The following is a 23,892-nucleotide window of genomic DNA, read 5'->3' as shown; positions in this document are numbered from 1 at the left end:
GGCCTGGTGGGATAGAAAGAATGGTAGACCTCCATTCCAGTCCTGACTCTGCTCTTCCAGCTGTGAGACATTGGGCAAGTCATCTCACCGCTCTGAGCCTGAGTTTTCTGCTCTGTAAAACGGGAATTGTGATAACTGCCGTGTGACCGCATAAGGTTGCGTTGGAGGGTCGGATGGGTTTGGTGATGGCGGATGAAAAGCGTTAGTATTTTCAGCCTCACCCACTAGTGCTCGCTATCCAGTCCTCACTCCTTAATGGTGTCACTTCGTCCGTCTGCATATTTTTTCTCTGGTTTCCAATTTTAAAAAGAAGTTCATGAGAATACCTGTTAGATTAACACTGAAAAGATAAGAGAGAGAGAAGACCCTTTCTGGTGACTCGTGACATCCCCATTTGACTCTGAAAGCTAGGACACCACAGATCTCGGTTGTTCACTTCGCTCTGTTTTGTTCATCGGGAATCTGGTGGACCCTCAATGTTTGTCTGTTGAATGACTCAGCATAACTCTTGAGCCCCGGTGTTAGCTCACAGAATCAAATAGCCATCCTGCTCTGCACGAGAGCAAATGTAGCAGTCATCATGAGACGCTGGAGAGTACGGTATTTCGACAACTTTGTGTTCCTGTAATTCAGAAACTAACCAGAGTGGAGGGAGAGAAGTGATTAGAGCAAAATACATATCAAGTTGAAATAAGTAAAGACTGGCTTAATTCTACTTGTTTTGCCTGTTTGAAGACAAGTGTAGCCTTGAAAATCATCCTTAACTTCCCTTCTGGTAGATTGACCCTGGAGAAGTAACGTGGGAATAGCCAGTTTCCCAGAGATGTGCTCTCATCTCCTTTAAAAAAAAAAAAAAAAAGACACCACTACCCAACCTCAATGGACTTAACAATAAATACACTGCTTGCCTTAAGTTAAAAATAGGCCACTAATCTTTACTGTCAAGAAATTAGCCGGGGGGAACATGACTTTTAAGTTACCAGAAGCGTGCTCAAATGAGTACTTTTTTGAAAAATGGCCAAGGGATGCTTCTATGACATCCTGTCCATGCTGGCTCTTGACTTGTGTAGAAATAGTAGAAGGTAACATGTGGCTGTTACAGGGTTTCTCTTTAACTAATAGTCAGAGAGTCCTTAAAATGGGTCCTCAGTCATGTGCAGAATGACCTCACCTCCAGCCTGATTTCTAGGTGACCGGTTACTAACAAGTGGTTATGGACCTCCCTCTAAGACTTGTGCTAGCTGCTGGGGGTGAAATGTGGGCCCAAACTGTTCGTTCCATGGTCAGATGGGGTGTCTCCCTGGGGGAATGTGGAGTGAAGGAGAGGTAAAACAACTGTGAGATCTAAACTGGTCGGGGAATGGGGCGCCTGGGTGGCGCAGTCGGTTAAGCGTCCGACTTCAGCCAGGTCACGATCTCGCGGTCCGTGAGTTCGAGCCCCGCGTCAGGCTCTGGGCTGATGGCTCAGAGCCTGGAGCCTGTTTCCGATTCTGTGTCTCCCTCTCTCTCTGCCCCTCCCCCGTTCATGCTCTGTCTCTCTCTGTCCCAAAAATAAATAAAAAATGAAAAAAAAAAATTAAAAAAAAAAAAAAAAAAAAAAAAAAAAACTGGTCGGGGATTAATGATGCCAGGCCAAAGGGGATATGCTAAAGTCAAGAGGAGCACTGTATTCTTAGGCAGGTTTTGATGTTACTTAACCCTGAACAACAAAGATGCTTATAGGGTTTTCTGGGGATTTTTTTTTTAAATTGCTTTAACATCAACTTCAATGAAATAAAGGATTTTCAGATATTTACCTGGACCAAGAAGAAACATTTCCAGAGCTTCTGGGCGATTCTTAATCAGAGAAATAGGACAGTCATTTTAATCTGGTATTTGTCAGCAGTTGAACAACACACCTAAATAAATCCTTGGAAATCCCCAACAGGGCCTAAAAGAACGCCCTGCTTTACAAAACAAAACAAAATAAAACAAAACAAAACAAAACAAAACAAAACACACACAGTATAGTATTCAAAGAGTAAGACGTGCACCTGGGTGGCTCAGGAGGTTAAACGTCTGACTCTTGATTTTGACTCAGGTCATGATCTCATGGTTAGTGGATTTGAGTCCCATGTGGGGCTCCGTGCTGATGGCTCAGAGCCAGTTGGGATTGTCTCTCGCCCTCTCTCTCTGCTCCTCCCCTGCTCATGCTGTTTCTCTCTCTCTCTCTCTCTCTCTCTCTCTCTCTCTCTCTCTCTCTCAAATATATAAATAAATAAAAGGAAAACAGTAAGACAGATCTGCTCACCTAGAGAAAAATAAGCCTTGACTTTCTCCTAAGGATACAGTGGGGCTTCAGCATATTTGCCATATCATTTCTTGAAAGAAAATTCTATACCTTCTACTGCTTGTTTTTCTTTCCCAGCTACTCCTTTATTTACCTTTTGTTCTTCTTTTTTGTAGCTTTCCTTTTAAAGGTCATGGCACCCTTAATCTGGAAATCAAGGTTGTATCTTAGTCTTTAACTTCCCCAGTTTGTATGTAGCATGAATGCCATTGACCATTCTTCCTTTCCTGAAACCCATTCCCTTTGCCTCTGTGAGGTTTCTTTCTTTTTTTTTTTTTTTTAATTGTCCTGATTCCCCACCTTTTCAATCTCCACCCATTTCTTGCTTTTCAAATCTACCATCACTTACTTTATTAGTCAGCTCAGGCTGCCAAAACAAAATACCATAGACTGAGTGGCTCAAATAATAGAAGTTTATTTCTCAGTTTGGAAGGCTGAGAAGTCCAAGATTAAGGTGATGCCTTGTTCTGTTCTTGGTGAGAGCTCTCTTCCTGGCTTGCAGACAGCTGCCTTCTCGCTGTGTCCTTCCATGACCTCTTCTTTGTGCTGTGTGGAGAGCAAGAGAGAGCAAAAGAGAGAAAAATCTTTCTCTTCCTGTTCTTAAAAGATCACCAGTCCTATCAGATTAGGGGCTCATCCTTATGACCTCACTTACCTTTAATTTTCTTCTAGAGGGCCCTTCTATCAATATGGTCCCATATTGGGGACCAGGCATCAATATATGAATGGGGGGCATGATTCAGTCCATAGCATTCCATCCCTTGCCCCAGTAGTGATATTCTTCTCACATGCAAAGTACACTCACTCCACCTCCATAACCCCAAAGCCTAAACTTGTTGCAGCATCAACTCTAAAGTCTAAAATGCAAACTCACGTCTGGATCAGATATGGGTGAACCTGGAAGTCAGATCATCCTGAGGCAGAATTACTCCCCAGCTGTGAACCTGTGAAGCCAGACAAGTTCTGTGTTTCTAAGATACAATGGTAGGACAGGGATAGGTTAAACATTCCCATTGCAAAAGGGAGAAATCAGAAGAAAAAAAGAGATGATGGGTCCCAAACAAGTCTAAAACCTAGCAAGGCAATCATGTTCTTCAGTCTGATGTTCTGCCCTGCAGGTCCATTGGGGTGGTAAAGCCACCCCCATGGCTCTGTGGAGTGGCCCTGTGCCTTTGGCTCCGTGGAGTGCCACCCCAAAGCTCTCTAGGAGGGCTGCCCCCAGCTGGCTCTGTGCGGGGGCCCAGCCCTCTGAAGCCAAAGAGGAAGCAGCCTTGCCCTTGGGCCAAAGGTGGGAGTGGCAACCCTGTGATTTCTGAATCATCTTTGGGGTCTGTCTTCCCTTTTCTAGAAGGATAAAGCCTGTTCATTCCATTCATGATTATTTATATATTCTCTGTAAAGATGGAAGCTTTCTTTCTAGCTCCCTTCTTTTCTTTCTAGCTGTCACCAGAATTACCTTCAACACCCATATTTCCACCAAGAGGCCATTCATGGCAGTCACACTTTTTCTAGCACGCACCTTGAAACTCTTCCAGCCTTTACCATCACCCGGTTCCACAGCCACTGTCATATTTTTATGTATTCGTTATAGCAGCACCCCATTCTCAGTACCAAATTTTATATTAGCCTACTTGGACTGCCATAACAAAATACCATGGTCTGAGTAGCTTAAACAAAAGGAATTTATTTCTGAGCATCTTGGAGGCTGAGAAGTCCAAGACCAAGGTGTCGGCCCATTGGTGCCTGGTGAGGACTCTCTTCCTGACTTGCAGACAGCTGCCTTCTTGTTGTGTTCTTGCATAATCTCTTCTTTGTGTGTGCACTGTGTGGGGGCAGGGGTGGGTGTGAGTGTGTGTGTGTGTGTGTGTGTGTGTGCATGTGTGCGTGCACGCGCATGCTCTTCTTCTTACAAAACCAGGAATCCTATCAGGTTAGGGCCCCGCCTTTATGACTTCATTTAAGCTGTATCTCCTAAAGGTCCCATCTCCTGGGGTTTAGGGCTTACTGTATGAATTGGAGAGGAGGGGGCACAATTTAGTCCCTAGCACTGCTTGCACAACCCTACTGATAGCTTCTTAGGAGGACTTCCAACCATATAACCCTCTCACCCTTAGCTGAGTTGCTTGGGAATTTTGTTAAAATGAATTTCTGATGATAACACTCTGCTGCTTCAACCACACTCCCTACCACTGGCTTTTACCAATCAGCTAGAAGCACATTTTATGTCTGAAATGTACATGACAAGATGGCCTCACCCCTTCTCTCCCATGCTTCAGTCTAGACTCCTGTAGTTTTCTGAATATTCCCAGAGCTCTCCCTCTTCCATCCATTTGCTCAGGATTTTCCCTCAGCCTGGAGTGTTCTCCATCTCTTCCCACTCTCCTTCCCCTGCCCTTTCTCTAAATGTCTGCTGCCTCCTCACCATCTATTCCCCAATATGCCTGCTTCTGTAGGATTTTCTGATTCCCTGACTCCAGTTGGGTCCCTTCCTCCTTGGAATCCCCGGGGCACTGCCTATTCCTCTCTTCTTATACTCACCTCATCCTCATCACTCCCTCCATCCTAGGTCTGGGTGTCCCTGTGGAATCATGGTGCCTTTCCTTTACCACCTGCTCGGGAGTGGAACAGAGAGACCCACTCTGAATCATCTAAGAGGCATCACGGTAGTTTGGACACAATAGAGTCTCAATACATAATCTTAAAGGAAGCATGTGCAAGGTCGTATGTAATAGTCAAATGTTGAAATTGTATCTCTGTTTTATAAATTCCTTCTCATTCTTTTCATGAGGAGGTACGGAAAGAGTGCCCGTAAAGATGGAATTACAAAAGAAAATGGTTTCCTCCCCATGGATATCTTAAATAAATTTTTCAGACCTGAATGGTTGAACTGGCAGTCTTTCATTATCTCCTATGAAAGTATTTCAGTGATTGATCTGACAATTATTAGGTTAAAAAATATTCCAAGTTAGTTTTAGATAGCAACTACTGAGGCCATACACTGGCTGAGCCTCCGTTTTACTAGCCCTGCTATTGATGTGCAGTGTATTCTCTTGTGATTAATACTCATTGTCTGGTGGTGGTGTGGACGAGTCCAGACCATTAGCATTCTGAGATTTTATTGGTGACTTATAAATGATGGTTTATCATTAAAAAAATAGAAGAAAAAAATAGCCCAGGCAGCCAGTTAGTTCAGTTCACTAGACACTGATGGAGTGCCTGTTGTGTGCTGGCTATTGAGATATAAGGCTGTGTGTGTGTGTGTGTGTGTGTGTGTGTGTGTGTAATACAAGCCTTGCTATTGAGAAGTTTTAGAGTCGGGTCATAATTCATCATCATGGAGAATCAAACTGTACCATAACACATTGCATACAGCAGAAGAAAGCATGGATATGCTCTAGGAGTTTCCAAATTAATGAGAGAACCCATAAATGTATATGTACATTGAAATATGGTTTATAGCAACAGAAAAGCATGAATGCATGTCACAAATCAAATTGTCCTCAAACATGACTCCTAATTGTTCAGAGCTGTGGAGCCTAGGGGAAATCACATTGTCATTTAAGCAAAGAAACATGATCATCTGAAAACTACAGATTTGAAGTTGAAGCTTACACTCTTAGGTGGTGTGGCCCTGATGCCAGTCCTGTGAAAACTTTCCTTCTCTCTGGGCTCTCAAAAGCCACCTGAAGTCATTCTACTCTGGGTGTAAATCCTCATATCTTACTACTTGAGAGGAGTCTTGATGTTCCTGTACCTTTCTTCTCAGATTGATTGGCTTAACTCATTTGGAAGAATCCTCTGGATCCCTCCTTTCAAGGAGACTAATGTGCCTTGGACTGGGCACCAAGGTTAAGTTTTGATTTCCCCATTCATTTGAGAAATTCTAGGGTTTCCCAACTAAGTATTAGACCCTATGCTAAACTCAAAGGGATGCTGTGAGATATAGCCCAGCATTTTCAGACTTCATTGGAAAGAAGGCAATGAAACAGTTACAGAGCAGCAAGATAATGGCTATTATGGAAAAGTACAACATGCTGGGGAATTTATCTTGGAGTTAAAAATTTTCAGTGGCCTATTTGTTGCCTGGCTGAGTACTAGGGAGGGAGAGGATGGGTCATAGAGAGATATGACAAGGATTAAAATAAAACAAGAGCTACAAAAGGACTATCCCTGTACTTAGTTGTGGTTGGGTATCTAAAATATAGCTGCATGTTACAGAATGTTGCTGTTAAAAGGAAGTCCCCATATAGCCACCTTTAGAATTTATTTGTGTGCTTTTGTGTTAGGAGACATCTGCCACCTTTTAAATGTAGGTTTCTGTTGGGTTGTTTGGAATTTGAAATGTATTTTCTCAGAGAAACATCAGAAATTACGACCAGATCCTCCAGGCTGGCAAAAGGCTGTTATATGCCTGATGTACTTGATATAAAATACCAGCTTTTTGGTTTGAGGGATCTTAGAAACTGTTTATGTCGCTGCAGGAAAATGTTCAGAACTCCATGTTGAAATACAAGCAAGAGAGCTTTTTCCTCTGTAGCTTTCATGGGGACAGCAAGATTTCCTTTCTCCTGCCCCCTCTCCTTACTATGCAATGTGAGAGGGATTCTACTAGTCTGGGGCCATGGGACTTGGGATTGGTACTCTAGTAGAGGCAGGGACCGGTATGTGATGAGAAGTGTGTATGCATGTTGTTGATTGTTGAAGAAGGTTCTCAGCACTATTTTAAGCGCTTTACCTGTGTCGTCTCATCAGATCCTTACAACACGCCCAGGAGATGCTACCATTGTTATTCCCGTAAGATGCTGGTATATTCCATCCTTGCTTTCTTGGTCTGTTCCCCAAAGAGCAGCCAGATAGATTCTTTTAAAATGTAAGTCAATTCACGAACTCCTTTATTCAAAATCGTGCCGTGGCTTCCCATCTCAGAGTAGAAAGCCAAGTCCTCTCCAAGGGCTGAGGGGTCCTGTTACATATCCTGGCCTCCTTCTTTCCCTCTGGACTCATTTCCTACCATCCTCCCTTCCGCACCATACTGCAGCCACAGAAGCCTGCCACCTGTTCCCCAGACACACCAAGATCCTCCCGCTATGGGCCTTTGCCGGACAGGTCCTTCTTCCAGATATCAACACGGCTCACCCACTTCCTTCTTTCTCAGAGACATATTCCAGATATCACTATAGAAAATATATGAGGGGGAACCTAGGTGGCTCAGTCAGTTAAGCGTCCAACTCTTGATTTTAGTTCAGGTCATGATCTTACGGTTTGTGAGATTGAGCCCCGAGTGGGGCTCAATGCTGACAGCACGGAGCCTGCTTGGGATTCTGTCTCACCCTCTCTCTCTGCCCCTCCCCTGCTCACGTGTAAGCTCTCGCTCTCTCTCTCTCTCTGTCTCTCTAAAATAAAAATAAATCAACATCTTAAAATAATAATAAAATATATGAAATAACAAGCGACCTCTATTAATCACACTACACAGATTTTAATAGATTGGCAGAATGCTCTGAAGGTTTTTCCGTGCCTGATGGCATGGAGGGCGACAACACCCGGGAGGGCAGGGAACAAAGACTGAGCTGTGCATGTTGCAGATGGACTTCCCTCTCCTGCGTCTATGCCAAGGGCAAACCATGTTCATGTTGTCAGTACCCTTCCCACCCCACCCCGCATATTATGAACCTTCCATGTCCTTTTCAAATACCCATATACTGAGTATATTTTTAGAGTTTTGTGTTTAGTATTTGAGGTAATTGTACATTAACAGTGAAATGACTCTCCAAGTTCTGTTGGGAAGAAGGGCAGAACCGGTTTTAAGAAATGTAAAAAATGGAGGAGTTGAGAAAGTAAGGGAACCGTGGAGAGAAGGAAAATGGAGTATTGTCTGGGTTGGCGGAACCAATGGTTTTGAGCATCTGCCGTGTGACAAACGCTATCACCCAAAAGCCAGAACCGTCAGGTAACGATAAAAAGAAACAAACAACAACGGTTTCTCACAAAGCCATGCAGGCCTAAAATAATGTCTCTCATCTTTCCTACTCCTCCTGTGCTGAGTTCGGCTTCAGGAATCCAGTGGTGAACATTGCTCTTTGGCATCTGAATACAAAGCTTCAGTTTTGTTGACTTCTCTCCAGTTGGATGTGTGGGATGATGCTGGGATTGGCTAGGAGAGCAGGAAGTTGAAGGGGCCCTAGTGTTCTCCCTTGATGTAAAGAGGTTCCAGTGCCCTGTTGGAACATTCGGTGGGCTCCTCGGGCTGTTCTGTGTGTACTTGTCAGGAGTCCTCAGGTACAGTGGTGAAGCTGCCTTTTGATCATCATGGCATCTGCCATGATGATTTCTGCTCGTTAAAGGTACAAGTGTTTCCATCTGCTCTTTTGGACAAGTAGAGGGATGGCTTACATCCTCCTCCCACTTCATTTCTTTTTCGTGCTTTCAAGCTTTATTTAAATTCCAGTTAGCTGCAGCTTCATTTCAAGCATGGCCTTTGGCCTAAGGCCGTGTAGAGGCCTGGTAATATAGAGCGAAGGTGGCCACCAGCTCTTAAAAGGTATGTAAGTGATTAAATCCTCTTGGCCGCTCCTACTCGTGTCTTCCACGGGCTCAGTCTGTCTCCCTAAACCTTCTGCAGGTCTTCCCTGGAAACCTTACTGCCAACACAGGTTCTGTCCTCTATCCTCCATGGGCCTGGCCCCTGATCAGTTGCTGGCAGAGTGAGAGATGAGGCAGACTGGCCCCTGAGAATAACTGGTCCCAACTGCAGCAGGCCAGAAGGGACTTTAATAAAGGTTTGGTTTGTTTGGGTTTTTTTCTAAGTTAGAATCTGGGTCAGCTCTGTCTTATTAAACAACACATGGCACCAGAAGTGGGGGACTAATTTGGGATCATCCTGGATTTGACTATCTGACGATGTGGAGGACCCTGCCCAGCCTGTGTTGGCTTCTTAGTTGAAGCCCTTGGTTGAACAGGCTGAGGGCAAGCAGCTCAGTTTAGAAAAGAGAAGATACGCTCTTAGTGTGCAATGCAGAAGTCCAATCAGCCTTGCTCCTTGTAGGAACCTACTAGATACTGCACTTGTAAGCTTGAAAGAGGGAGATGGAGAAAGAACAAACATCTTCAACCAAAAGAAATATAAAAAAGGGAAGGATTCTACATGTGACCTGAAGCTGTCAGGGCTGTGATTTACCTTCAGATCAAGAGTGATTTGGTGAATGTGCCAGCAATGAATGATATGGACGAGAGGGTGGGAACACACAACCTGGATTTAACACAGCAGGAGACTGAAAATCTGAGACTCAGGAAGTCACTCCGTCGAGAAAGTGGTAATCAAAGGGGGAACAAAGCTCTGGGACATCCATTACGAGAGAGAGAGAGAGAGAGAGAGAGAGAGGGAGAGAGAGAGAGACAGAATGAACAAGACAGAATATCAAGAGCTCTGGGTGGAGGCTGGGGTGTTATATTCCATTTGTCTTGCCAGCACGGCAGGTCAGGAGCCATGCTGAGTGCCAGCCATTACAGGAAGAGCAAGAATGCTCAACATATGGGAGGAGATGTAGAAACATCAATAAATGGGTTCCCTTTGCCAAATGTTGTAAATAACAACGCATGTGCAGACAGGCAAGCTGAAAGGAGGTGCTGGACAGGCCTCCCGGGGTGGAGGATGCTTGGCTATTGCTAGGGGGCCTGTCGTGGGGTGAGAACTTCCCTGTGGAGTACCCTGGAGCCTGGTGGAGCATGGAGGGCATTTTTATCTAAGTTGGAGAATGGTGTTGAAAAGGGAAGAGAATGGCAAGTAACACTGTTAAGTCTGAAGCAGGGAACATGTATTAGCAAGCTACATACATAGGTCGAGAGCCTCCAGGAAAATCCTTATCCTTGCTCTTCAAGTTATCTCAAACCCTGGGCCTAACCCTAAATATGCCTTTCTTGGAAAGTAAGCAGTCACCTGAGAGGAGGTAAGTAGTTAAAAAGTGCAGCCAACCATACGATTAACACGTGCAGGTCCCCCCCCCCCCCCCCCCCCCCCCCCCCCCGGGTTGCTCAGTCGTGTTAAGCATCTGACTCCTGATTTCTGCTCAGGTCATGATGTCGTGATTTGTGAAATTGAGCCCCAAATCGGGTTCTGTGCTGACAGCATGGAGCCTGCTTGAGATTCTCTCTTTCCCCCTCTCTCTCTATGCCCCTCCCCTACTCGCTCTTTCTCTAAAAGAAGAAGAAGAAGAGGAAGAAGAAGAAGAAGGAGAAGGAGGAGGAGGAGGAGGAGGAGGAGGAGGAGGAGGAGAAGGAAACACAAGTGCAAACCAGTGGTCGTAACAAATGCTAGCATTTAGCATTTCCTGAGGGCTTATAGCTGCTGCCTTTGGCCTAAATCCTAAACCAGGATGATCTCACTTGAACATCTCAATAGTCCTCCCCCCATCCCCCACAAAAGAGAGACAAACCAAGAAACAGATTCTTAACTCTAGCACACAAACTGATGATTACCCGAGGAGGAGGTGGGTGGGAGGATGAGGGAGATAGGGGATGGAGATTATAGAGTACACTTTTCATAATGAAAAAAAAAAAAAAAAGAAAAGAAAATGAAAAAAAAAAAAAAAAACACCTCTCAATAGTCCTGATTTATAGCTCTGGAAACTGAGGCTTAGCGAAGGAAACTAATTCATCTAAAATCACCAAGTCAAATGGCTGTGGAAGGAGGATTCAGACCAAGACCCCGGGGCCCAGCTACCACCTCCAGTCTGTCTTCTCTCCACGGACAGTCAGCAGTGGGTAGAGAGCCGGGATTTGAATCTGGGTCTGACTTCTGAGTTCTTACATTTCTCAGCATAGAAGCCCAACTCCTCTTAAAGACCTGAAAAATAGAATACCCACCAAAAATGTGGGTATTTTGGTGTGGGGGAAGGTTGAATTTAATCCATACAATATTCCTATGAGGTTGGTCCCCGTGGTCCCCGTACTGCATACGTTGCTCAGAGATGTTCAGTAACATGCCCTAAGTCACACAGTTAGAAAGTAACAGACCAACCCCAAAGGCCACACTTTGCTTTCCTCTACAACCTGTGCTTTTCTGCATAAAAAGACTGATGACTCCAGGGGCGCCTGGGTGGCTCAGTGGGTTAAGCGGCTGACTTGGGCTCAGGTCATGATCTCACAGTTTGTGAGTTTGAGCCCCACATCAGGCTCTGTGCTGTCAGTTCAGAGCCTGCAGCTTGCTTTGGATTCTGTGTCTCCCTCTCTCCCTGCCCCTCCCTCACTCTCCTCTGTCTCTCTCTGTCTCTCAAAAAATGAATAAACGTTAAAAAAATAAAATATATAAAAACAAAAAGACTGATGACTCCAGGAAAGAGAAGAAGTGTCATGTGAAAGATAGTTCTGGAATTGCTCTGTTGAGGACTACGATGGCCAGTACTAAAAATTGTGTGATCGTGAACACGCACAATGTGTCCTAGTCATTGGTCGAAATGCGTTATTTGTGTTAGCTATTAAATCTCCCAAACAGCATTCTAACGTATACCCTCCTGTTCCCTACTGTTAAAGAAGAAAAATTCAACTAAGTAAACTTGAAGATCTCATGGGCTTTATTAAGCGATCCGTGAATTGAGCAGCACCCCATCTGGCTAGTAGAGGGGAGCTCCAAAGAGTTGCACAAAATGGAAGGTTTTTATGGGAAGGAGGGTGGGACAAGAAAGTTATTAGCAACAGGAAAGCTCCCTACCCTCTCCCACCTCCCCCCCACCCCCCCAGCAGCCTTCCTGTCTGGTTTTTCTTTCTTACTAGAAGGTCTGAATAACTCCAACCCTTCTTGGCTGGATTTTCTCAGAGGGGAGGTGCCCCATCTCTCACTCTCTGCTCTAGATCCTTTTCACTCTGTTTCTCCTCCGTGCTCAGAAAGCAGAAGGTGAAAGATGACAGGATAAATCTGACTTTAGCTACCATAGCAACCTTCACCTGCTTTGCTGCTCACTTTTGAAGTGTTATCCTCCTGTGAAAAGTTCTTTTGCATATAATTGCTAGGCTCATCCAGAGGCTTGGGGCTTTCTTTGAGTTTCCTCTGACAGCAAAATGAAAAGAAGGGCTTCTGCCTCCACACCAGGCTCCAAAATACATAGTCCACAGTGGTGCAGACATTGCCTTCTGCCATTCTCGGGGGCTTCTTTGTGATTGCCCCTTCCTTTTGTATCCAGTTTAAGACTTTCCAGATCAGGGGCCTCTGGGTGGCTCAGTCAGTTAAACATCCGACTTGGGCTCAGGTCATGATCTCATGGTTTGTGAGTTCGAGCCCTACATTGGGCTCCATGCTGACAGTACAGAGCCTGCTTAGGATTCTCTCTCTCTCTCCTGTTCTCTCTCTGTCTTTCTCTCTCTCCTTCTCTAGTAAATAAATAAATGTAAAAACTTTTTAAACTTAAAACAAAATTCTTAAACCAAGTTCTTTTGAAGTTAACCTATGAAACATTTAGACTACCACCGAATTATAAAGACTATATTTGATGTCTTCACTTGATCCCACAAACCTCTCTTCCCACCCTTTTCCACTGTGTGCTGTGCCCCCAGTGGCTGAGCCGTATACTCAGTATCACAGCTCCCTTACCCTCCGGTCTGCACCTGGGTTTGGCCAGTGGAAGGTGCCAGTGGCTCACAGGCAGAGAGCAAGATGGAGACATTTATCCTTCTGGTTCACTCTTTGTGGTGCCACTGTGGATTGGCTCTACCTCTCAACCAAAGGTCTACTCTTTGAATTCCTTAGGTGTCCCCATTCTGAAAACCCCTCCCCTCTTCTTACCACTTCAGGTCTAGGGATAGTGTGAACCCAGATTTTGTACTGTGTGCTGTGGTTTCCATATACCCTGCCCACACATCTGTAAACAGCTGCTTTATTAAACTCTTTTCAAATTATCCAATTTGAGCATGCCATCTGTTTCCTACTGGGACCTTCCTTGACTAATACAATGACCAAAGCTCTTGTCTTTTGAGTGATGTGTTCTAATATTGCTCGTTTTGTTTAATAAATGTATGGTTTATTGTAGGTCATTCTTTATAGAAATAGATTTTCCTGTCTTTTTAAAAAATGTTTACATATTTTGAGAGAGAGAGAGCACGAGCAGAAGTGGGGGAGGGGCTGAGAGAGAGGGAGACAAACCATCCCAAGCAAGCTCTGCATTGTCAGCACAGAGCCCGACACAGGGCTCAATCTCATAATTCTGTGAGATCATGACCTGAGCCGAAATCAAGAGTTGGCTGCTTAACCGACGGAGCCACCTAGGTGCCCCAATTTTCCTGTCTTTAAGAACAACCTCCTCAACCATCTAACCTTTTATAAAAGATGGTGTTTTCTCTACCTGACTCTTCTCTTGCAAACAAGCCATTTGAAACGCATTTTCTTGATGATGTCGGTTAGGGTTGTGGGAGTGGAATACAAATGCCCTATCTGACCCTGAGCAAATTTGAGGTTCTTCCTTCCCTCTTTATTTTCTCCACTGGAAGAATATTCAGGATTCACAAATATTCCTGGGAGATCATGGGTGTTAAAAGCCTGCAGAAGCACGCACATTATTCTGGTCAAGTTAGTTAGTCCCATCACTCCTATGGAATCCAGTACAAAAGGAGATGATGGAAACAACTCCACCGCCACCCTCTGCCCCCCGCCAGTTCATCAAAATTCATAAGAAGGTGCTTCCTTAGGGAACCGAATTAATTGAATTACGTTCTTGTGGGAGCTTAAGGTGGAACAGTGGCTCCAGAAGGAATCCTGAAGGGAGCCATGACCAAGGAATGTGGCTAACTTCCTTTGAAAACCATGAGTGGAAAAACTGCATGTTCCTGATTCTTTCAAGACTGACCCCAATTGGTGTCAAGAATAGCATGACGTTCACACAACTCAGCAGGTGTGAAAATTCTGCAGCTGAATTAAATAGGTTCCCTTATATTTCAGAAAGAGCTCTAATGGGTTTCAGTGGAGCACAGCCTAAGAATATCATGTTTCTCCTTTGTATGTCAGGATGGCTGAAATGGTTTGTTGTTACTAATATACTTCAAGCTCTCTTTAAGATGGACAAAAGTGAGCAAAAGGCCTGGTTTATCCCTAAGAGGATCTAGATATTAAAATACCAAAAGGACATCAAAAGGACCTTATCCCTTAGGCCAGACCAAAAGTGATAGCTGAGGGTATTATTTAATTTAAAATAATTCTTGTTATTCACATAAAAGTTTTCTTCTAATAAGCTTATTTTGTCTCAGCTATCATTAAAGAATCAATTGTAGAGCCAAAGGGATTTTAAATGCTGTAAAAATTAAAGTTTTCTAGTCTTTAAAAATTTGAACTGGATTCATTTAACCTTATGTTCAACTTAAAATAATAACTATAGACATTTCTTCTGTATTACTTATTAATTCAACATTGCATTCTTACTTATTCTCATTAGCAGTCAAGTTGGCATTGTCATTTTTAAGTTCCTCCAAACTAACAAACCTCCCATAATCCATTTGATTGTTTATCAATCAAAATTGAACTTTAAGTCAAAGTGAATTATTCCTTAATCATTTCCATTTATCCTGTTTACTTATTTAGCCTCCTCAGCTGGCCATAAGATGGGATCAGGCTTTTTTTTTTTTTTCCTGTTTATTGCTCTTATTGCAAAAAGTTTTAGATTCCTGTTCTTCATTTAAAAAGCAGACAAGTTAAATCTTTAACATTCCTTTGTCTAAGGAGAAATAAACCCAAACTTAAGTTGCTTTATTTAAGTGTTGGCTTATTTTTCTTCCTTAATGAATCATTATTTACTATTTTAAAAAATCTCACTTTCTAGTTTGAGTAACCTGGAAAATGAAAATTTTAGGTGGATATGAGTATCACATTAAAGGTTTCAACACTGGAGAAAGCTTTTGGGAAAGGTTATAAATTTCCCTTTCTTGAGTATCTTTAAACCCAAAGATAAACAGTTACCTCTTTTGCAGATTTTCTTTTTCTTTTTCTTTTTCTTTTTATAAAGTTTTATAAAGTTTATTAATTAATTTTGAGAGAGGAAGAGTGAGTGAGAAAGAGAGTGCATGCGTAGGGAGAGACGGAGAGAGAGGGAGAGAGAATCCCAGGTAGCATATGGAGCTCGACAAGAGGCTCAATCCCATGAACCATGAAATCATCATGACCTGAGCTGAAGTCAAGAGTTGGGTACTTATCCAACTGAGTCACCCAGGCTCCCCTCTTCTTTTTTAAAGTTTACTTATTTATTTTGAGAGAGAAAGAGAGAGAGAGAGAAGAGCGTGGAGGAAGGGCAGAGAGAAAGGGGCAGAGAGAATCCCAAGCATGCTCCTCCCTGTCAGTGCAGACCCTAACACAGGGCTTGATCCCACGAATAATGAGATCATGACCTGAGCTGAAATCAAGAGTTGGATGCTCAGCCAACTGAGCCACGTTGGCACCCCTCAGATTTTCTGCTAATCATGGAAAGATAAAAATCTCAAGGTAAGAAGAGACCTTAATGGAAATGCCAGCCAGCCAGTCCACTGGTCCTTGGATTCCCTCTGTGACATCCTGCCTGATATTTGTCACCTGCTCTATGGAGCTTACTCACTGGCTGTCACCGATACAAGTTTCCTACTAAGACATGAAGCAGGACATTTCTGTTTTAATGTGAATTGTTGACAGATCCATGGTACTTTTTATTAAATTGAATTCTTTTTCCCTGGTTTGACTTCTTAGTATCACACACAAAAATTCTATTTCCTCTTTTGAAAGTTGAAGGCAACTATGACTCCACTCAAGACTCCTTTCCTGTGCTTTCGTAGGCTATGTCTTCCCATGCCCCTGTTTTTTAGATGACGTGATTTTTGGCCCCTTGATGAGACTGAATCGTCTCCTTAGAAAGACGTCTAGTTTTTCTGTAGTGAGTGGTACTCAGAATTGGCCGTGATGTTCTCTCCATGTTGAGGGGACTCAAGATGAGAATATCACCACCCTAACCCTTCCAAAGTGCTATTAGCCTTTCTTACAGGACATACCTCAAACTATTGATGGGATGAATTTACTTGATAGTGAAGCTAGTATGAAAATGAGCATCTCCATGGTGGTTTACAATCTTTTTTTTTTTTTTTTGCCCTCTCTGCTGTTCTCATGGATTATTTAGAATTATCCCCTCCTTCTATATCCAGACTTATATAAGACTTTCTAGACTAGAAATCCTATGAACAAATGCATGGCTCCCCATTTGCATGAGATATATTCCCATTCCCAGAAAGGTAGATTTTTTTTTTTTTTTAGAATTCTGAATTTAGTGATCTGAATCTCCTGCGTATTGATAACACTGTGACAATAATGATATCCAACAGAATCAGATGACTCCTTGAGGTCCCTTCTCCTGAGTTTAATTGTGCCCAATACATGTTTGCTAGGAATGAAAAGTAGGGAGTTTGGGAAAGATTAATTCCTTGTACAGAAGCCTAGCAATGTGTACATTATTCTTGTTTATTGGGGGAGAGAGAATTTGTTCACTTATTTGTGCAACAAACATTTATTCAGTTGCTAATTCTTTGATACTGAAAGGGCATCTTTAAGTTTCAGTGTTCATAGGAGGAACTATACCCTCTTTATTTCAGGTCTTTTAATGTTTAATTAATAAGTGCTGTAGGGTCTTCGGAGGATCTTGGATGAAATCATTTCCACATTATAGCAAAGTAATGAAAGAGTTGAAAATCGTCCTGTCTTTGGGCTTCCTCCTTCATTAAAACAAGTCAAATTCAAGCATTTATGTTCTCATTGCTACCAACTTGGTAAGACTATATGTAACCATTAGTGCATTGTTAGTGGTGTTTGGGAGGGACAGGATTTTTTGGGTTTTTATTTTGTTTTGTTTTTATCTTAACTGGTCTCTTTTGCTTTACAATCCTCTTTCCCTCCTCCTGGAGTCTCCAACCACACTTGTAGCAAATAATGGAGCACCACCTCTCTTCATCTCTCAGTTTAATACTATGGACTTAACAGACATGTGAAAACATGCTCCATGTCACTCCTCATCAGGGAAATACAAATCAAAGCCACACTGAGATACCACCTCACACCGGTCAGAGTGGCTAAAATGAACAACTCAGGAAACTACAGATGCTGGCGAGGATGTGGAGAAACGGGAACCCTCTTGCACTGTTGGTGGAATGCAAACTGGTGCAGCTGCTCTGGAAAACGGTGTGGAGGTTCCTCAAAAAATTAAAATAGAGCTACCCTATGACCCCGCAATAGCACTGCTAGGAATTTATCCAAAGCATACAGGAGTGTTGATGCATAGGGGCACTTGTACCCCAATGTTTAGAGCAGCACTTTCCACAATAGCCAAATTATGGAAAGAGCCTAAATGTCCATCAACTGATGAATGGATAAAGAAATTGTGGTTTATGTATGCAATGGAATACTACTTGGCAATGAGAAAGAATCAAATCCTGCCATTTGCAGCAACATGGATGGAACTGGAAGGTATTATGCTGAATGAAATAAGTCAGTCAGAGAAGGACAGATATCATACATTTTCACTCATATGTGGATCTTGAGAAACTTGACAGAAGACCATGGGGGAAGGGGAGGGGGAAATAAGTTACAAACAGAGAGGGAGGGAGGCAAACCATAAGAGACTCTTAAATACAGAGAAAAAAACTGATGGTGGGGGGGTGGTGGGGGGGTGGAGGAGAAGGGAACATGGATGATGGGCATTGAGGAGGAACTTGTGGGATGAGCACTGTGTGTGGTAGGTAAGCTAATTTGACAATAAATTATATTCATAAATTTTTTTTTTAAATACTATGGGCTTAACACTCCTGGACATTCATGTGTCCACATACTTAGCAGTAGTAGACGGCAACCGCCTCTTTAGTGCCAGATTCCTTTGCTATCGCCTTGCTCTCGATGAGCCTACAAGAGTAATGAATCGCTTTACTTCACATATTATTTTGGAAGCTTCAAAAGACATTCATATGCTGTATCTCATTTGATGTTCATGGGAGACCACAGGGTAGACAAAGTCACGTTGTTTCTCCATTTTGCTGAGGTAAAAAAACCACAGTCCAGAAGGGATGTGATGTACGGAAGGAATGGAACCCAAGTGTCCTCCTGGGGCCCCTCCTAGCGTTTCATAAAGATGTCCTTTCTCTGCATGTAAGGAAGTGTTGAGGTTCTTCCAGGGGACCCTTTATATTTTAATAGTGGATAGTGGTTTTCCTTTACCAGATGCACATGATGATGGAAATTTATGCTTCCGAAATGTCAAACAACAGAAGAATGGTTAAATAAATCATGACAGATCTGTACACTGGGATACTACGTGTCTATTAAAATTAGTGTTTTCAAAGAATATATAATGGTACAGGGAACTGCTCTTGATTATATCAATGTTTCAAGAAAGAAGCGGGATATGAAACAGCAGGATCCCAATTTTGTTTAGAAATTATTATTATTTTTTTTTGGATTGGAAATAGAAATATTTATTTATTTTATTTATTTTTTTTTATGATTTGGGGAATTTATTGAGACTCTGTTGTATAACACATGATAAGTTTTATAAAAAACATTTAGGCCAACCCAAGAGAAAATATATTTTGTTTATGTAAGTTGTTGAGTTATATAGGTTTCTATTAAACCAATATTATTGTTTTATTATCTTCTACTTTCTTGGTTTATTTTTCCTATTTCATCTGTCAAAACTTACAGATTTTATATAGTAACATTTGTACTATCATCATGATTATATATCCTTTGTATTTCTTTTTTTTTTTTTTTTAATTTTTTTTTTTCTGAAATTTATTGACAAATTGGCTTCCATACAACACCCAGTGCTCATCCCAAAAGGTGCCCTCCTCAATACCCATCACCCACCCTCTCCTCCCTCCCACCCCCCATCAACCCTCAGTTTGTTCTCAGTTTTTAACAGTCTCTTATGCTTTGGCTCTCTCCCATTCTAACCTCTTTTTTTTTTTTTTTCCTTCCCCTCCCCCATGGGTTCCTGTTAAGTTTCTCAGGATCCACATAAGAGTGAGACCATATGGTATCTGTCTTTCTCTGTATGGCTTATTTCACTTAGCATCACACTCTCCAGTTCCATCCACGTTGCTACAAAAGGCCATATTTCATTTTTTCTCATTGCCATGTAATATTCCATTGTGTATATAAACCACAATTTCTATTTTTATACATGTGAAAAAAAAAAAAAACACTGCAGCTAACTAGACCAAAATGTTAGTACAGTTTTCTCTGGATAGTAGGATTATGGTTTGCTTTTATTTTCTTTTTAAAATACTTTCTGAATTTTTCAGTTTTTTCTGGAGTGAACTTGTGTAATTAAAAAATGTAAGTGTGATTTTAATTAGACCCTGCAGATTTTCCATTTCAGCTTGAGGAATCATTTGAGTGGTTCTTGCCATCTCTCATTTATACAATTGCATTTTATAAGTCAAAGCTTAACACTGGAGTGAGCAGGTTGTCCTCCTTATTAGTGGATGGATTTGAAGCAAATGTTATATTATTAGTGTATGTATTTTAAGTTGGCCACTTTAACTCATTGCTTGTCTGTTATTTTTTGAACATGACTCCTCCTTACAGAATTCATTAATTCAGTCGAACATCATTTTGAGGGCTTTCTCTATGACCCAGGCTAAAGACTCACTGGTGAAGACGGGCCAGTCTCTCCTGTCAAAAACACCTGCTCTGGGGGCGCCTGGGTGGCGCAGTCGGTTAAGCGTCCGACTTCAGCCAGGTCACGATCTCGCGGTCCGTGAGTTCGAGCCCCGCGGCGGGCTCTGGGCTGATGGCTCGGAGCCTGCTTCCGATTCTGTGTCTCCCTCTCTCTCTGCCCCTCCCCCGTTCATGCTCTGTCTCTCTCTGTCCCAAAAAAAATAAATAAATGTTGAAAAAAAAATTAAAACAAAAAAACAAAAAAACAAACAAAAAAAACACCTGCTCTGGTTTGAGATACAGACTGGTAAAGCAGTAGGCATGGTGCACGATGATCGGGAGAGAAGGCTGTGTGCTGTGTGCTTAGGATGTGCAGAGGAAGGATGCCATATACATGGGGCGTAGGGGCGGGGGGGTGGTTGGCAAACCCTCCCAGAAGAGCTGCCTTCAGCTCAAGAGGCAGCTCATCATTTGGATGACCAACCACAGGTTTAGAAATAAGGATGACACATATAAATCTTCTTATGCTTTGCAGGTAACTGTTGCCTCAAACTTGTTTTACAAGCAGTTCAGAGTCTTGAGATTAATTTAAAAAGAGAAAGGCTCTAGGGCCTTTACATTTCTGTATTGGGGAGTTCTTTGGGTCTTCAGAGCTTCCCTTTCTTCGTGTTTATTTGGGTTTACTAAAGGTTAGTGGTGATGCCGAATAGTCCTGCTCTGAGATTATTATAAAGATGTGTTTCTAGAGTGTTTTATATTACTTATCCTTTTATGTAGTGGTTAGTACTGATTTTGAGCACTTCCTCCACTCCCCTTTCATTTCCTCCTCCCCTTCCTCCTCTGCAGAGGGAGGGAAACAGAGAGATGTGCTTGTTCTCATTTTATACAGATAAACTGAGTCGTCGAATGATCGATTGACTTCTCCAAATTATGAGTTGAGTCAGTAATGGAACTGGCACAAGAAATCAGGGTGCCTTTGTTCAGAGCTCTGACTTCTAAAATATTTCTCCATATAAGTAGAATACGTTGTTTGCCAAAAATGCATTCACCTTTTAAATCTTTACTGAAAGTAATGAGCTTAAAATAAAGTCTCTTGAAGATAATCGTATTGTTACAGCTTAGAACAGAAGTTAAGGCTATTTGAGTAGATTAAAATGAGCCCTGAGTAAGGCTTAATATTTGGTCTATTTAATTAATTTGTTCAGCAATGGATTTTTATTTCTTTCGGAAAAAGAGTAATTGAAACATTCTCGGAAAATATTTAGGGACATTTGGGGATTAATTTTGATTAATTTAAAAATTTTAAATAAGAGGGACAGGATTAAAAATAAGATCAGTATTGACACATAATAGCTATACTTCATGCTACTGGATGCCTATAACTTCATTATTAAAAGGTTTTCCTATAATCCATTGATGAAAATAATACTGTTTTAATGCTCTTACTAATTATTCTTACTATTAAAATAATTAGTACTCTAATAATAATAAATGATGGTTATTATGCATATTATAGTAACATTTGAAGCAATAGTATAAATGAATATGAAGGAAAAATACATATAAGTATTTTGTTGAAATTTTTGTAATTACAAATATTCATATATTTTGGATTAATTATAGAATAAAACAAAGCATAAGAGATATACAATATTTTTTTTAATTTTTTTTAACCTTTATTTATTTTTTTGGCACAGACTGCGGACGGGAGAGAGTCAGACGGCAGGCACAGAATCGGAAACAGGCTCTGAGCGACGGGCATGGAGCCTGATGTGGGGCTCGAACTCACAGACCGCGAGATTCGACCTGAGATACAGTCAGACGCCCAACCAACTGAGCCACCCAGGCGCCCCTACAATATTTTTATTTAAAACAAGTACTTTGTAGGGCACCTGGGTGGTTCAGTCGGTTGAGCACTGACTTTGGCTCATGTCATGATCTCATAGTCCGTGAGTTCGAGCCCCACATAAGGCTCTGTGCTGATAGCTCAGAGCCTGGAGCCTGCTTCGGATTCTGTGTCTCCTTCTTTCTCTGCCCCGCCCCTGCTTGAGTTATGTCTCTGTCTCTCAAAAGTAAATAAACATTAAAAAAGTAAATAAAAATAAAAAATAAAATAAGTACTTTGTCAATTTAAATATAGAAAATGTATTCATTGGAGTTTTAACTTCAAAATACAGGAATTGTTCTATTTTATTTTATATAGACGAGGATTTTTACTTACCACAATTACAATGATCTGCTTTTAGAGTTACTAACTCACAATTTTAAAGTTTTGGCTCTTGTCCCAACCAGGCCCTAGGTTTTATATATAACGCATTATTTATATTACCATCGAATGATGCTTATCAGGATCCCACTTGGCCTTTGTTTCTAGGAAAAATAAAAACAAAAAAACGTAACCTCATCACCTGAGTGATCTAATCAGAGTTTGAGAGAGACATATGCAGAAACCCATCCGTACTTGTTTGGGGACCAGAATTTGTGTCTAACAAACCTCATGAGGGCAGAGTGATGTTCTGTGTTGCCCACCCATCTGTCCTGTACTCTGAGGCCCTTTAGTGATGGGACTGGGAAAATGGTACTTCCAGAAGATGGCCCAGCAGCCACACTGTAGGTGTCAGTCAGTCTTACATGCATCCCCCGGACAAATTATTTCACCTTTGGGGCTTCTAATCATTGAGCATGATAGGCATGAAAATAGATTCAAAAGAAAAATGTAGACACTACCTATCATTGGGGCATATGGGGAGACGGACAAAATCTACTACAATGTGTCAGTATCAGAAAATGATAAAACTCTCCAACCATTTGCAGTGGGATAAAAATCTGAACATTGGAGTGAGGAAGTAATAGAATGATTGAACACAGCTAGGTAAAATGAATACGAGAAAGCTTTGTGATGGGGACTATGAGGAAAGGAAATCTATATCTATATCTATATCTATATCTAACCATTAGATCTATTATTGGATCTATTATAGATCTATCTATTAACCAAGAGAGTACTTATTTTCGAAATCCAAGGTTCACAAATAGAGTAATCATCCCAGGCAGAAGGTAGGTGTGTGGGTGTGTGTGTGTGTGTCCTCATTGTGGATAAACTATTAACTGTTAGAGTTACCATAAACAAGATTCGGGTGGTGATGAAGTAGGTTGTACTTCCTTAAATACAGACTTGCACTAATCTTCATCTGCTTCATTTCTATGATATAGGAAAGTGAGCTCTGGTGCCAGACTCCCTGGGTTTGAATTCTAGTCCTGCCATTTCATCATTGGCATAGTAAAAGCTACCCACTTGCTTTGTTCCTCAGTTTCCCCGTCTGTAAAACAAGGATAACGTTGATGCCAATCTCATAGACTCTTGTGGAGATGGAATAGGTTAGTTGATGCATGTCGATCATTTAGAACAGTTCCTAGAACTCAATAAAGGACAGTCATTAGTAGTAGCACCAGTGGTTTTATATAATTCATTGCCTAACTTATGAAAGCACTCTCCTGAGTCCGTTTGATTCTCATAAGGAAGCAAAGGCTCAGAGAGTTTACGTAATGTTCCCGGGTCCCACATCTAGGAAACACTGGGCAGCTCGGCCTTACGACCAAGTTTTAAGGAATCGATGCCTGTTCTAACACATGTCCGTCTTTGTGTCCTCAGGAATGAGGGGAGAATCTTACTTCATTGGAATGAGGAGCCTCGGGCAGCAGGGGCATACCCCGGAAGATGGAGAACTTTTCTTGCTCTGCTGCATAGACAGGGACTGGGCTGTAACTCGGTGTTTCGCAGAGGAAGCCTTTCAAGCAATCACTGACTTCAACGACCTCCCCAACTCACTGTTTGCGTGCAATGTTCACCAGTCAGTGTTCGAAGGAGAAGAAAGCAAGGTAATAAGGCTTTTCTGCTCCTGAATCCTGGGAAGATGTGGCATTG

At 42.0% G+C, this 23,892-nt stretch overlaps 1 protein-coding gene across 3 annotated transcripts in view; it reads left to right on the top strand.

Moving 5' to 3' along the window:
* RCAN2 (regulator of calcineurin 2) overlaps nucleotides 1–23,892 on the top strand; it is a 274,441-nt gene that overhangs the window by 19,563 nt on the left and 230,986 nt on the right. For all 3 annotated transcript variants that reach the window (XM_043591587.1, XM_043591583.1, XM_043591584.1), the window contains exon 2: nucleotides 23,620–23,846. In XM_043591587.1, coding sequence (XP_043447522.1) covers nucleotides 23,622–23,846 — 225 coding nt within the window. In that variant the 5' untranslated portion in view covers nucleotides 23,620–23,621. The remainder of the gene's footprint in view (nucleotides 1–23,619; nucleotides 23,847–23,892) is intronic.

This window comes from Prionailurus bengalensis, chromosome B2 (assembly GCF_016509475.1).
Source record: "Prionailurus bengalensis isolate Pbe53 chromosome B2, Fcat_Pben_1.1_paternal_pri, whole genome shotgun sequence".
Lineage (NCBI taxonomy): Eukaryota > Metazoa > Chordata > Mammalia > Carnivora > Felidae > Prionailurus > Prionailurus bengalensis.
This window is presented reverse-complemented; position numbering and strand designations above follow the sequence as displayed.